Raw genomic sequence first — 12,121 nt, 5'->3', positions numbered from 1 at the left:
GCCTCAGCTTTTTTAACACTTATCTGCAGCACAACATAGCATAATATACAGGGGGTTGTGTGTGTGTGTGTGTGTGATCAATCCAGTGGGCTTCCATCACAATTGATCAACTCAATGGGCTTCCTCGCCATCTTACAGTCCAGAAAGGGAAGGGGAAACACACAGCATAAAACCATCTAAAATAGCTTTGAACTGCAACGGGATTGCTAACTGTTGCATGATGCTTATCCCAATTCCACTGAAAAAAGAATGGCGAAACTCCCACATATTCTAGGAACCAGGAATAAACAAACTATGATTAAATTCCTTCTAGCTCGAGGAAGTGGGAGCACTAGAGTATTTTTAGATGTTTTCCCTCAGAGTTCACATCTTCCCAATGGAGCTTTCAAAGAAAACCTCTCCCCTTTGTCTTTCACCCTTGAAAACCATTTATAACACTTCATGTCTGCTTACAAATTCACATGTATCCTTGTTATTCTGATTCAATTATTTCCACATGCAACACTTGGGGGATTTTTTTCTTTTTTTTCTTTCTCATGATGGCTTGCCAATTTTAACAAAGTTTTGATGGAAGAGTAATCTTTATAAAATAAATAAATAATGTTTAGGCAAAACAACCATGAGGGGGAAAGAGTTGTAAGGATCTTTAAAAAAGGATCTATCGGTCATCCTTGGAATATTAATTACAACTTTCAAGATCCGCTCACATATTCTTGGGTAGACTTAAGACCCTGATATGTCCATTTCCTTGAAAAGTAGGGTTGAAGCAGGTGAGAAACATGTCCTGGTGGCCCAAAAGGGGTGATGGCTCTTCTGACATCCTACCATTTTTTTCAAGTGTCATCAGTCTTGGGCTGGGATGTAGCCACCTCATATTTTCTGGTTCCTTCCAATTCTATGGGAGATTACAGGTTATTTCCTAGCACGATAAAAGTATAACGTGGAGAACTGAGTTTCAGATTGGAAAAATGGGGGGGGGGACACTGGGAGAACCGAAACTGACGCATTTCTTCCATGCGTGCTGTCAGCCTAACCTACCTCACAGAGTTGTGAGGATAAAAGGTGGGAGGTAGGAAGCCATGTACACTATCCTGGGCTTCTTGGAGGAAGAATCATAGAATTGTAGTGTGGAATGGGACCCAGGGGTCATCTAGTCCATCCCCTGCAATGCAGGAATCTCAACACTGGGTGGGTCGTAAAGGTAAGACAGACAACAAAATGCCATTTCTGGCTCAGGCACTGCTGCTGCTTTTCTCTACCAACGCATTCCCTAGGCTAAGCTGATGCCCTCAGATGTTTTAGACCAGGCATAGGCAAACTCGGCCCTCCAGATGTTTTGGGACTACAACTCCCATCATCCCTAGCTAACAGGACCAGTGTTCAGGGATGTTGGGAATTGTAGTCTCAAAACATCTGGCGGGCCGAGTTTGCCTATGCCTGTTTTAGACTATCCCTCCTATAGACACACAGGCTCAGGGTAATGGGAGTTGTAGTCCAAAACATCTGGAAGGCACCAGGTGGCAGAAAGCTGCCCTAGGCCATCCATGCATGCGCTTCAAGTTGTTGTTGTTTAGTGGTTTAGTCGTGTCCGACTCTTCGTGACCCCATGGACCAGAGCACGCCAGGCACTCCTGTCTTGCACTGCCTCCCGCAGTTTGGTCAAACTCATGTTCGTAGCTTCGAGAACACTGTCCAACCATCTTGTCCTCTGTCGTCCCCTTCTCCTAGTGCCCTCAATCTTTCCCAGCATCAGGGTCTTTTCCAAGGATTCTTCTCTTCTCATGAGGTGGCCAAAGTATTGGAGCCTCAGCTTCACGATCTGTCCTTCCAGTGAGCACTCAGGGCTGATTTCCTTAAGAATGGATAAGTTTGATCTTCTAGCAGTCCATGGGACTCTCAAGAGTCTCCTCCAGCACCATAATTCAAAAGCATCAATTCTTCGGCGATCAGCCTTCTTTGTGGTCCAGCTCTCACTTCCATACATCACTACTGGGAAAACCATAGCTTTAACTATACGGACCTTTGTCGGCAAGGTGATGTCTCTGCTTTTTAAGATGCTGTCTAGGTTTGTCATTGCTTTTCTCCCAAGAAGCAGGCGTCTTTTAATTTCGTGGCTGCTTTTAATTTCGTGACTTCAAGTTACAGTGACAATTTGTTGTGCTAAAGATGTGGGGATTAGCGTGTCATTTCGTTTGCTTGCACCATAACACAAGTTTGGCTACTTGCACAACTTGGAATACTAGTTGGGGGGTGGGGGTGGGGAGAGACTGGGATTCTTACTTCCAGGGCTTCAATATCGGTTTGAAGTTGGTGGCAAAATAAATGATAAAAACAATTTTCTCTTTATTTTTTTTAAAAAAAAGTTGAATGCAAACTATGCAATGAAAAAGGAATTCCTTTCTTATTCATTCTTTCTGAAATGGTATGAGTAACCAGCCTAGTCATATCCTGTACTGTTTATTGACAGGACTGAAGATAATCTGCTCCCTGTGAATAGAAAGGGCAACACCCTTTCTAACAGAATATTAACAAACCTTTCCTTTTCCTGGGAAGGAGAAGTGATGACTCATGCAAAAGTCAAGGAAAGGATCAGGGTATCGACTTACATTAGGATCGTATCCAGACAGTGTAAAATATACACCCTAACCATTTAAAAAAAAATCAGAATTAGAGACTTTCCAGACTCCCATTCAGCAAATAGCTCTGACTCCTGACAGGTACAGCTGCTTTTGCTGCAGGTCCCAGGATTCCTTGGGGGAAGGAGCCATAATTGTTAAAGTGGTGCTTTAAATGTGCAGTGCAAAGGGGGCCAGAGAGAGGGGTTTTTATTATTGTTATTCACACACACATATGTTGAAAACAAGTGACGAAAATAATGTAGCTAGCATGCCTGCTTGCCTTCCTTTCTATATCTTGACTGGAATTTGCAAGAGGTATTGGAACCTATTCAAAAAGAAAAAGGGCTAATTTGATCTTTCTCTGAGATTTTTCAAGGCAAGACTGGCCCTGCTTCTGCTAGGCCTGCTTTAGGTCAAAGAGCAGATCTCCTAGAGCAGGCATCCCCAAACTGCAGCCCTCCAGATGTTTTGGCCTACAACTCCCATGATCCCTAGGTAACAGGACCAGTGGTCAGGGAAGATGGGAATTGTAGTGCAAAACATCTGGAGGGCCGAAGTTTGGGGATGCCTGTTCTAGAGGGAGGGAGCTACAGCAACTGCCTTACCGCTGCTTACCAGGAGGGGGAGACATTGCTGGGGCAGTGCAGGTGTACCAGGAAGAGCACTGGATTGGCTGGCCTGGTGTGGCCACTGTCTCCCCCTACTGGTAAGAGGGAATGATGATGCTGGGAGATGAAGGCTGCTCCTCTGTCCCACCATACAAACCACTCTTGCTTTAGATGTAGGATTTAAAGAGCTAAAAAATGAAATATTTGTTAAGGAGAGATCATTTCTCCTGTGATTCAGGTAATGCCTATGGCAAAATGGTGACTGGATAGTAACTCTTCAGATGGGGGTTCAACACGGTTGAATATTTCATTTCATTTGGCAGGATTTATATACCGCCTAATCGTCATAACCTTAATTTATATAACCTTTGAATCAAAAGGGATTTCCCCGTACCAGAGTTTCCCAAGTTGTAGTCTGCAGATCAAGCATTAAACATTAGGAAGAACTTCCTGACAGCAAGAGCTGTTCAACAGTGGAATTTGCTACCAAGGAGTGTGGTGGAGTCTCCTTCTTTGGAGGTCTTTAAGCAGAGGCTTGACAGACATACGTCAAGAATGCTTTGATGGTGTTTCCTGCTTGGCAGGGGGTTGGACTGGATGGCCCTTGTGGTCTCTTCCAACTCTATGATTCTATGATTCTAAGCTTCATAAAGTCATCTGCAGCACGCCTGTGAAGAACACTTACAATCTGAATTCTATAGAGTACAGTGACATTCAATATAAGAAATAAAAGAAGCAAGAAAAGGCAATTAAAAATCATATAGCATCCGACACAGCACACTACAATTGCTGCAAGAGGGAGAAAGATAAGAGTGTGTGAACTGTTGGTCTTTTTAATGGTTATTCCAAAGAAAGGAATAGTGTGTATTTTCTGTGGTTTCCTGTTCTTTGAACTCCCTCTGCTGGACTTGAACAGATATTGCTAGCTGAAAACTAGACTTTTGAGTGTTGGACCCCAAAGTAAAAGAATTAAAGTGGATTTAAAGTGCTGTCTCCCTAGTGCAACAAACCCAATTTCTTTCTTAAAACTGACTTTTAAACTATGATTTAGAATGGAAGGCAAGAAGCGGGGGGGGGGTCACTGTTGGAATTTGAGGCCCCAAGATCCGCCTCTGAATGTATTTTTATGAACTGAAACCCCATTGAAAACAGTGTGATTTACTTCCCTATAAACATAGGAGTAAGTCAGAACATTGTTCCATCTAGCTCACTGTTGTCTACATCGGCAGCTGCTCTCCAGGAACTCAAGGGACATTTCCAGCCCTATCTGGGTATTCTGGGAATTGAACCTGGCACGTAATACTGAGCCACGGCCCTTGCCCCCAAAATAGGCATTCACCTGCACACATTGCAGTCTAAATACAGTATCTCCCCTGCAAAGCAATATGACTTTGAAGTGCTTGGCTTTGACTGCCCAAAGCATTTTTATCCATTGTATTTATTTACATAAAGTAGAATGTGCAATAAAATTTATTTTTTAAAAAAGTAAGTATTAAATAAAGGACATACACTTCAATAACATACAAGAAGGAAGGAAGACTATACAACTGAATTAAAATTAAACATATGCACAAAATACAAATCCCTGAAAAGAATTTTTATTGTTGATACCGGGAGGTGGGTAATGGTTAATTAATCAATTAATAATTTTGATTGTTTTCTTTTATTACATATAACAATACAAATGTTTGAGAAGTGCAGAAATAAAACGAAGACTTTGCCCGTTTGACATCATAGGGTCCACAACTTAGAAAAGTAAACGATGCAAAGCGGAGAACTGGTTGTTGCAGAAATGCATAAACAATGTTTCTGCAACGGAGCAGCCAGAACAATTTTGATGCGGTGTGTAACAACACCTCCATATTTTTAAGTGAAATGCTTAACTAGAAAAGCCGTACATTTACTTCTCTTCTGGCTGGTTTGGGTCGTGTTAACAGCGGCGCTAGTTGCAAAAGCTGTGCCAATGCTGCCCCCTGGTGTCCGCGGAGCGTCCTGCAATTCTCTCCCTTGCCTCTGATTTCCGGAGAGAGGCAAGTTGCGCGGCGTGGGCGGAGGGACCCGAAAGGGAAGCGACCTCCCTTCGGATGACGCCCGAGCCTCCGGATAGACAACAAAGTTTCAACCAGGAAGTAAGTAAAGCTTTCTAAAAACTTAAAGTTTTCCATTTTTTCCAACCTCCTATCGAAATTTCAGCGCCGCGCAAAAAGTTTCCTAAGCGTTTGTTTTGGAGAAAAAGTTTAGAAAACAAAGTGAAAGAGAAAGTCAGAGTTTGCGTTTTCTGCCCGATGATCGCGCAGGGGTTGCATCTTTGCTAGATGTTTCTCTGCCCATTTTTTTAAAAAAATTGCATTAAAGCAGTATTGTATTTTAAAAGGGGAAAGGTTTCCTGAATACTGATGCCTTTAATACGGACACCCTAACCTCCCGCCTTGCTCTTTCTAGGTTTCCCAGAAATGGATCCGTTTTTGGATCTGCTGAATTTATTCTCGAGGAGCCTTTCTCCAAAGGAGCTCGCCGACCTCAAGTTCCTTTGCCGGGATCACATTGGCAAAAAAAAGCTTGAGGCCGTGCAAACTGGCCTCGACCTATTCGGCATTTTCCTGGAACAGGAAATTGTTACGAGGACCAAGGTTGAGTTCCTGGAGCACGTGTTCAAAAGCCTGCAAAGAGAAGATCTGCTGACTTTGCTCAGGCAGTTTGAAGAAGGCGCAAGTGGTGACCCGGAAGATCAGCTGGATGCACAAGAACAACGTAGGTGGAAATGGCTTTTTTGTTTAATCTAAGGAAGTGGGCTTTGGCATATGAAAATGTGTTTCTTTGTTATCGTGTTTGTAGCCTGTAAGGAGCTAAAGGTGTTCTACACCGTTACTCTGGCTATTGACATTTGAGGTGTATATCAGGCATCCCCAAACTGCAGCCCTCCAGATGTTTTGGCCTACAACTCCCATGATCCCTAGCTAACAGGACCAGTGGTCGGGGAAGATGGGAATTGTAGTCCAAAACATCTGGAGGGCTGAAGTTTGGGGGTGCCTGGTGTATATTTTCAGGACCCACCTTAGTTTTGTAATTTTAAGTTGTTTTTAAAATTATGTTTTAATATTGATTATGTCATTTAATTGTGTAACTTGCCATAGGGCTTAGGGTAAATTATTAATACTACTACTACTACTACTGATATTAATAATAATAATAATAATAATAATAATAATGCTGCCTGAAGCAGCTCAATTCACCTTTTTGCATTGCATAACCTTCTACTTTAGCTTCATCTTGATCAAGCTCCTATTAAAGCTGATCAAGGGTTGCCACCTTTTTCTTGCTTTTAACAACTTGAAACAATTTGCTTAGCCCACTAGCCTTATTTAGGTGTTTGCACACCTGTACACGTGAAGCCTTAGAGCAGCTTTCACCAGCCTGGTGTTCAACAGCCATGTTGGACTACAACTCCCATCAGCCCCAGCCAGTGTGGCCATTTTGGCTGGGGCTGATGGGAGTTGTAGTTGGAAACAACTGGAGGCCCCAGACTGGCAGAGGCTGACTTGGAGTGAGGAGGGAGGTGCATTGGCAAGCCCACCCTCCAGTGTTCCCCTGAGCATGGGCTCATCTTTAGGCCCTCGCATGTTCAACGTAAGGGACTTATGGGGGCTTCTGCACACATTTGACTGAATACATAAAGAAGCTTACCCATGATTGAGAGTTCTCATAATGCAGGCATTATCACGTGATGCTTCCAACACGCTCAGACATCCTCTTCAGCCCTTCACACTGAACACTTGAAAGTCTGAAGAGGAGCCTCTTTGTAAATATTGGGGACAGGATTTGTATGGGCACCTCTGCCTCCTCTCTGCTTTAAGGCTTTGTGTGAACCCCTGAATACGGCTTATGCCATCTGCATTCCAGAACTCCTCTTAAACTTTTTTTTTTGCTTACAGGTATCCTGCAAGGAAGAAAGATGGTCATTCTTTTCCTGTTTCCCGATATAGAAATAAACAGACACTTCCTGTGTGCTTGCAGGAAACGATGTTTGTAGGCATCGCCAAGCTGCTGATCAGTGGTGCCTGCAAAGCATTGGGCCCAGGGATTCCCAGTATTCGACAATCAGCTAATCGCTGCTGGCAGAAGGCAGTCAGAAACTCCTCTGAGCTATGGCCTTTTCTGAGCTTCTCAAACCTGGCCAATGGGCCTGATCATTCTCTCTCCCCCACCCCTCCACCACTAGCCAAGTTTGACAGATGAGTGAGGCTGCTCACTTGTCCATCACCTGATGTCACAATGGCTGGTGATACACACACATGCAAGCCTGCTTTGAAATCAGAGTGTGTAGGCAAATGCACTGTGCACAAAGTACCAATGAACAGTTGGTTGTCAAGCACTGAGAATCCCTGGGCCCAGTGCTTTGCATTGAGTTTTGCAGGCAGCACCGATCAACTGCTTGGCAATGCCTGCAAACCTCATTTCATCACAGCCAAGTAACTGCACGTTCCACTCCACATCTGGCATCATGCATGATGTCAGGTGTAGGGCATGCGGGTGTGGCTTGGCCAAAAAGACCTGATGGGCCAAATGGGGAGGCCTGCTGGGCTTATTTAGGCCCCAGGGAGGCTCCTTACTCCTTAAGTACAGTCAAAGGTTGGCCAGTGAACGTCTGGCTGTGTTATGGTACCCAGAGGCCCAGCACACCCCAAGGTGAAGAAGGGGGTTGGCTGGGTGGCAAATATGGGCAGTAGCACCCAGATTGGAGTCCTGTTCCATCTCTTGAGTGTTACGCCATAAGCCCAAGTGTTTCATAGTAGGACAAGTAGGTGGGTCAAGACATTCTCTGGAGTATGGCAGGAAGAGCATTAAATGGTCCATTGTGAATCAACAAGTTGACGCAAACTATGGTTTTGTTTTTAGGTAAGCTGGACAGAGCATTTGAGATCATATGTGATCATGTTGGGAAAAATTGGAAAATGCTTGTTCGAAAACTTGGCATCCCAGAAGTCAAAATCGATAGAATTGTAACCGCCAACCCATATAACATGCATGAACAAATGATGCAATCGCTTCTAGAGTGGCGGAAATCAAGGGGGAAGGAAGCAAAGGTTGACGATGTAATAAAAGCCCTCAAGAGCTGTCGTATGAAACTTGCGGCAGACTATGTTGAAGAAGCTTTGCAACTGGAAACTGGACAATGAAATCAATGGGAAAAGATGACATGAAATGGAAAATTAAAGACACAGTTGACCTGTCATGAAAAGACTTGAAGACTTTATGCTGACAAGCCTATGCAGTTGTTTAACATTTTCTTGAGTAGCCAATCATTTTAATGATTGTTCTGTTCTGTTCTTAAGTACCTCACAGTAATACAATGGTACCTTGGTTCTCAAACTCAATCCGTTCCGGGAGTCCGTTCAACTCCCGAAACGGTTCAAAAACCAAGGCATGGCTTCCGATTGGCTGTAGGAACTTCCTGCAATCAAGCGGAAGCCACGTCGGACATTGGGCTTCTGAAAAAAGTTTGCAAACTCTCACATTTTGGCTCCCAAACACCGCAAACCCAGAACACTTACTTCTGGGTTTGCGGTGTTCGGGAGCCAAAATGTGAGAGTACCAAGGCGTTTGAGAACCAAGGTACGACTGTAATAGATAATATGTTGGCTATATAGCCTTATCCACAGTGTTCAAAATCAGCCGGGCACATTTTACACCTGGCTATTGGCCACTTGCGACCAGGTGAAGATGCCCGGGCGGCACGATGGCGCCTGACATCTCCACCCCTGGAGGTGCATGCCTGGGGATCCTTGGATCTGGACTGTTTTCACACACTAGCAGCACATCCTGTAGAATTCTATCCATTGTATTTTATCTGCACAATCAGAATGAGTTTCAGGAACCAAAAAGCAGTATTGAAAAGGTACAACTTACGAGCTGCCTGGCCCAAAAATGGCAACTGGGCATTTCAATTTGGCAACTGTAACCCTGGTTCAAGGAGCCATTTGGCACCTAACTTATATATTTGAGTTTCTATCACTGCTTATCCATGTGCCTGGTGTTTCTGCAAAGGGGACTTGCCCCAAGGTGCTACATTTCCTTTTCACGCTTGTGCAGCTTGAAAGATTGCCGGTTAACTGGAGCATTCTTTGTGTTTGGCACTAGGAAGGAATTGGCAGACCCTGAATCTAGCGTTGAATTTACAAAATAACGTTACAAGACAGCAACATGTAGCTGACATGCTTTCCACTAACATCTCACACACGGCTGGCTTTGTTGCTTATAACATTGGCAAGTTAATACTTGACTTCAGCTGCAATAAACTTTCTCAGGGACTCTGTACCATCATTTTAATTACTATAGAGTAGACGCTCGGGTTGCGAACGTGATCCATGCGGGAGGCACATTCGCAACTCGCAATGTTTGCAACCCACATCTGCGCACACGCGGGTCGCGATTCGGCACTTCTGCGCATGCGCAAAGAGCAATTTAGTGGTTTTGCGCATGCACGCGCGCCAAAACCTGGAAGTAACCCGTTCCGGTACTTCTGGGTTTGGCACAGAGAGCAACCCGAAAAGACGCAACCTGAAGCGGCTGTAACCCGAGGTATGACTGTATTTCTGAGCTACAGAAAATGAAACTCGCATGAATTTCACATGAGTGCTGTGGACATTCTCAAGTACACGAGTGAAGAAGCAATCTATGGCTTTTCTTGGATGTTCTGCACGTACAATTTTCAGTAATTGAACCTGAACAACTTTTGGACAGAGGCAATCTGTGTAATTAAAGACTCCCATTGTACAGAAAAATGAATGAAAGTGGAACAAGCATTATGATCTGTCATTTTCCGGTGTTTAGGTGCTGAATTTGAATGCCTGGAAGGATTCCAAAAGTCAGGCACCTTATCTATATTTTTTAAAGACTGTGAAAACTATAGTGACTGTTATGTAAGTAGCCTTTGACTCCCCTGTTCTGAACCACCAGCATCATGCAGTCAGAAAGGCCCTCAAAGGTCACAGTCACCTGCCATTGCCTGCAATCCACTGCTACACTATCCCTGATAGGGGGACATCCAGCCTCTACCACACTACAGCTACAGTGAAAGCTGTGTGCTTCTGAATACCAGTTTCTGGAAACCACAGGAAGGGAGAGTGCCCTAGTGCTCGGGTGCTGCTTGTGAGCTTCCCGTGAACATCTGGTTGGCCATTGTGAGAACAGGATGCTGGATTAGATGAGCCATTCGCCTGTTCCAGCAGGCATAGCTGCCAAGTTATCCCTTTTTTAAAGGGATTTTCCCTTATGCTGAATAGGCTTCCTCGCGAGAAAAGGGAAAACTTGGCAGCTATGCCAGCAGGACTCTTGTGATCTTATGACCAGCCAAGGAAAAGGGGGATCCATTGGAACTGACAACCAGTTGTCTGTGCCCAGGGCATGTTCCTGTATGTGCCTGTGTCATGCCTAGCAAGAAGGCTGGGTGACTTCTTTTCTTCTGGCTGGGCTTCAGTGGCACTTAAAAGGCAACATGGGGCAATTCAGCAAGGGTAGTGCTAATCTTTGTTCATCTTGCTGAACTTCTGCTTGATAAGTGGCTGTTCAAGAGGGAGTTATATAGTAAAAATAAAATAAAATATAGCAATCTTAATAGTAAGGCTAGATAGAAGGGATTCGGGGGGCGGGTAGCTTCTGTTACAGGATTCAATTGTAGAAATTCCCTCTAATGGGTTGCCACCATATTTCCTAATTGTTAGTTACTGCTGCTTATTTCTGTCGCTCGCACGCTTAAACTGCTGACTCTCCCTGTTATTCTCTGTAAGTCACTGGGGAGAATTTCTCCTCCCCTTTTTTTCATCCTGTTAGAGCAGCCTTTTATATAATTGAAAACAATTAACATACCTTGACTCATCCTGCTCCTTTTCTGAAGGCGTTTTCTCAAAGCAAAGATTTTGCTGTAAGCGAAGAACACCGGAAAGAAATCTAGGCAAGAATCCTTTTGTGTTTTGTTGCAACAGAGTTTAGAAATGACCCATTTCTAGGGGCACATCTGTTGGTTTACCTACATTCCACAAATATGTCTCTTAAGATTATTATTTTTTCTTAATATTAAAATTATATTTCCAATTCTGCTGGTTGGTTGTTAGTTTGTTTGCAGCATCCCCAAAACATAGATATGCAGTATGCCAAAACTGTTTCTCAGTGTCATTATTATGAGGTCTAGCATTCAGCCAATCTGCAGAATTCTCCTTTCTCTAAGCCAAATTTCTGTTAACTTTTACCTTGAAACAGCAGGCTATGCCTTATGCGACCCATCCCTACAGAATAGAAATTGTACTGGCATCCTTGGCAAATGTAAAATTTGTTTTTATTTTTAAGGAAATCTTAAAACAGTTGGATGGCGCCTTGTACACCGTTTTTTCCGGCAACTCCTGCAGCCAAGCTGGTGCCAAACGTATTGCTCTGCTTTCCTTTGGACCACATCAGCAAGGCTGAAAGAGGAGTCTTGTTGTCTGGGCAGCCCAGGACCTCCATACACACTGCCCAGGCTTGCAACCCAGGGAGGCCACTTCAGTGGTGCAAATGCAGCCTTTGACTTCACCCCTGGAGGCACACTCCAGTGTCTCTTGAGACAGAAGGATGCTGATAATAATAACAACAGCCTTTATTGGCTTTCAACAAAATATAAGCAACTTTTAGAGTCCCCCCCCCCCGGAGCAGAATGTTAGGTAGGAAATTAATAATAAATATTTAGATCCAAGACTGCATTTGGCTTTCAGCAACTAAGGTACCATGGGAAGCACTGGGAGAAGGACTAAACTGGCAGAGAGGAAGGCCCAGCAACAGATTGGCATCTTTGTTGCCAGAGGTCCCTCTACCTTGGGCATAACTCTGGAAAGTTGAATAGGTGGTGCCACCAATGGTATTCCA

The 12,121-nt window shown here is 44.0% G+C and overlaps 1 protein-coding gene across 1 annotated transcript; it reads left to right on the top strand.

The window, feature by feature from the left end:
- The first annotated feature begins 5,237 nt into the window (after positions 1-5,237).
- On the top strand, positions 5,238-11,869 carry FADD (Fas associated via death domain). The gene is made up of 3 exons (XM_035116995.2): positions 5,238-5,355; positions 5,669-5,977; positions 8,123-11,869. The coding sequence occupies exons 2-3, from the start codon at positions 5,680-5,682 to the stop codon at positions 8,401-8,403; spliced, it is 579 nt and encodes a 192-aa protein (XP_034972886.1). The 5' UTR covers positions 5,238-5,355; positions 5,669-5,679; the 3' UTR covers positions 8,404-11,869.
- Positions 11,870-12,121: the final 252 nt, after the last annotated feature.

This window comes from Zootoca vivipara, chromosome 1, assembly GCF_963506605.1.
Source record: "Zootoca vivipara chromosome 1, rZooViv1.1, whole genome shotgun sequence".
Classification (NCBI taxonomy): Eukaryota; Metazoa; Chordata; class Lepidosauria; order Squamata; family Lacertidae; genus Zootoca; species Zootoca vivipara.
The sequence above is the reverse complement of the archived record's forward strand: the minus strand, read 5'-3'. Positions and strand labels throughout refer to the sequence as shown.

What these genes read in the sequence shown, in the direction of transcription:
- FADD (XM_035116995.2), top strand. Translation starts at nt 5,680, where the DNA reads ATGGATCCGTTTTTGGATCTGCTGAATTTATTCTCGAGGAGCCTTTCT. An exon ending in GCTGGATGCACAAGAACAAC is followed by an intron (nt 5,978 to 8,122) that starts GTAGGTGGAAAT and finishes TTTTGTTTTTAG; the next exon opens with GTAAGCTGGACAGAGCATTT.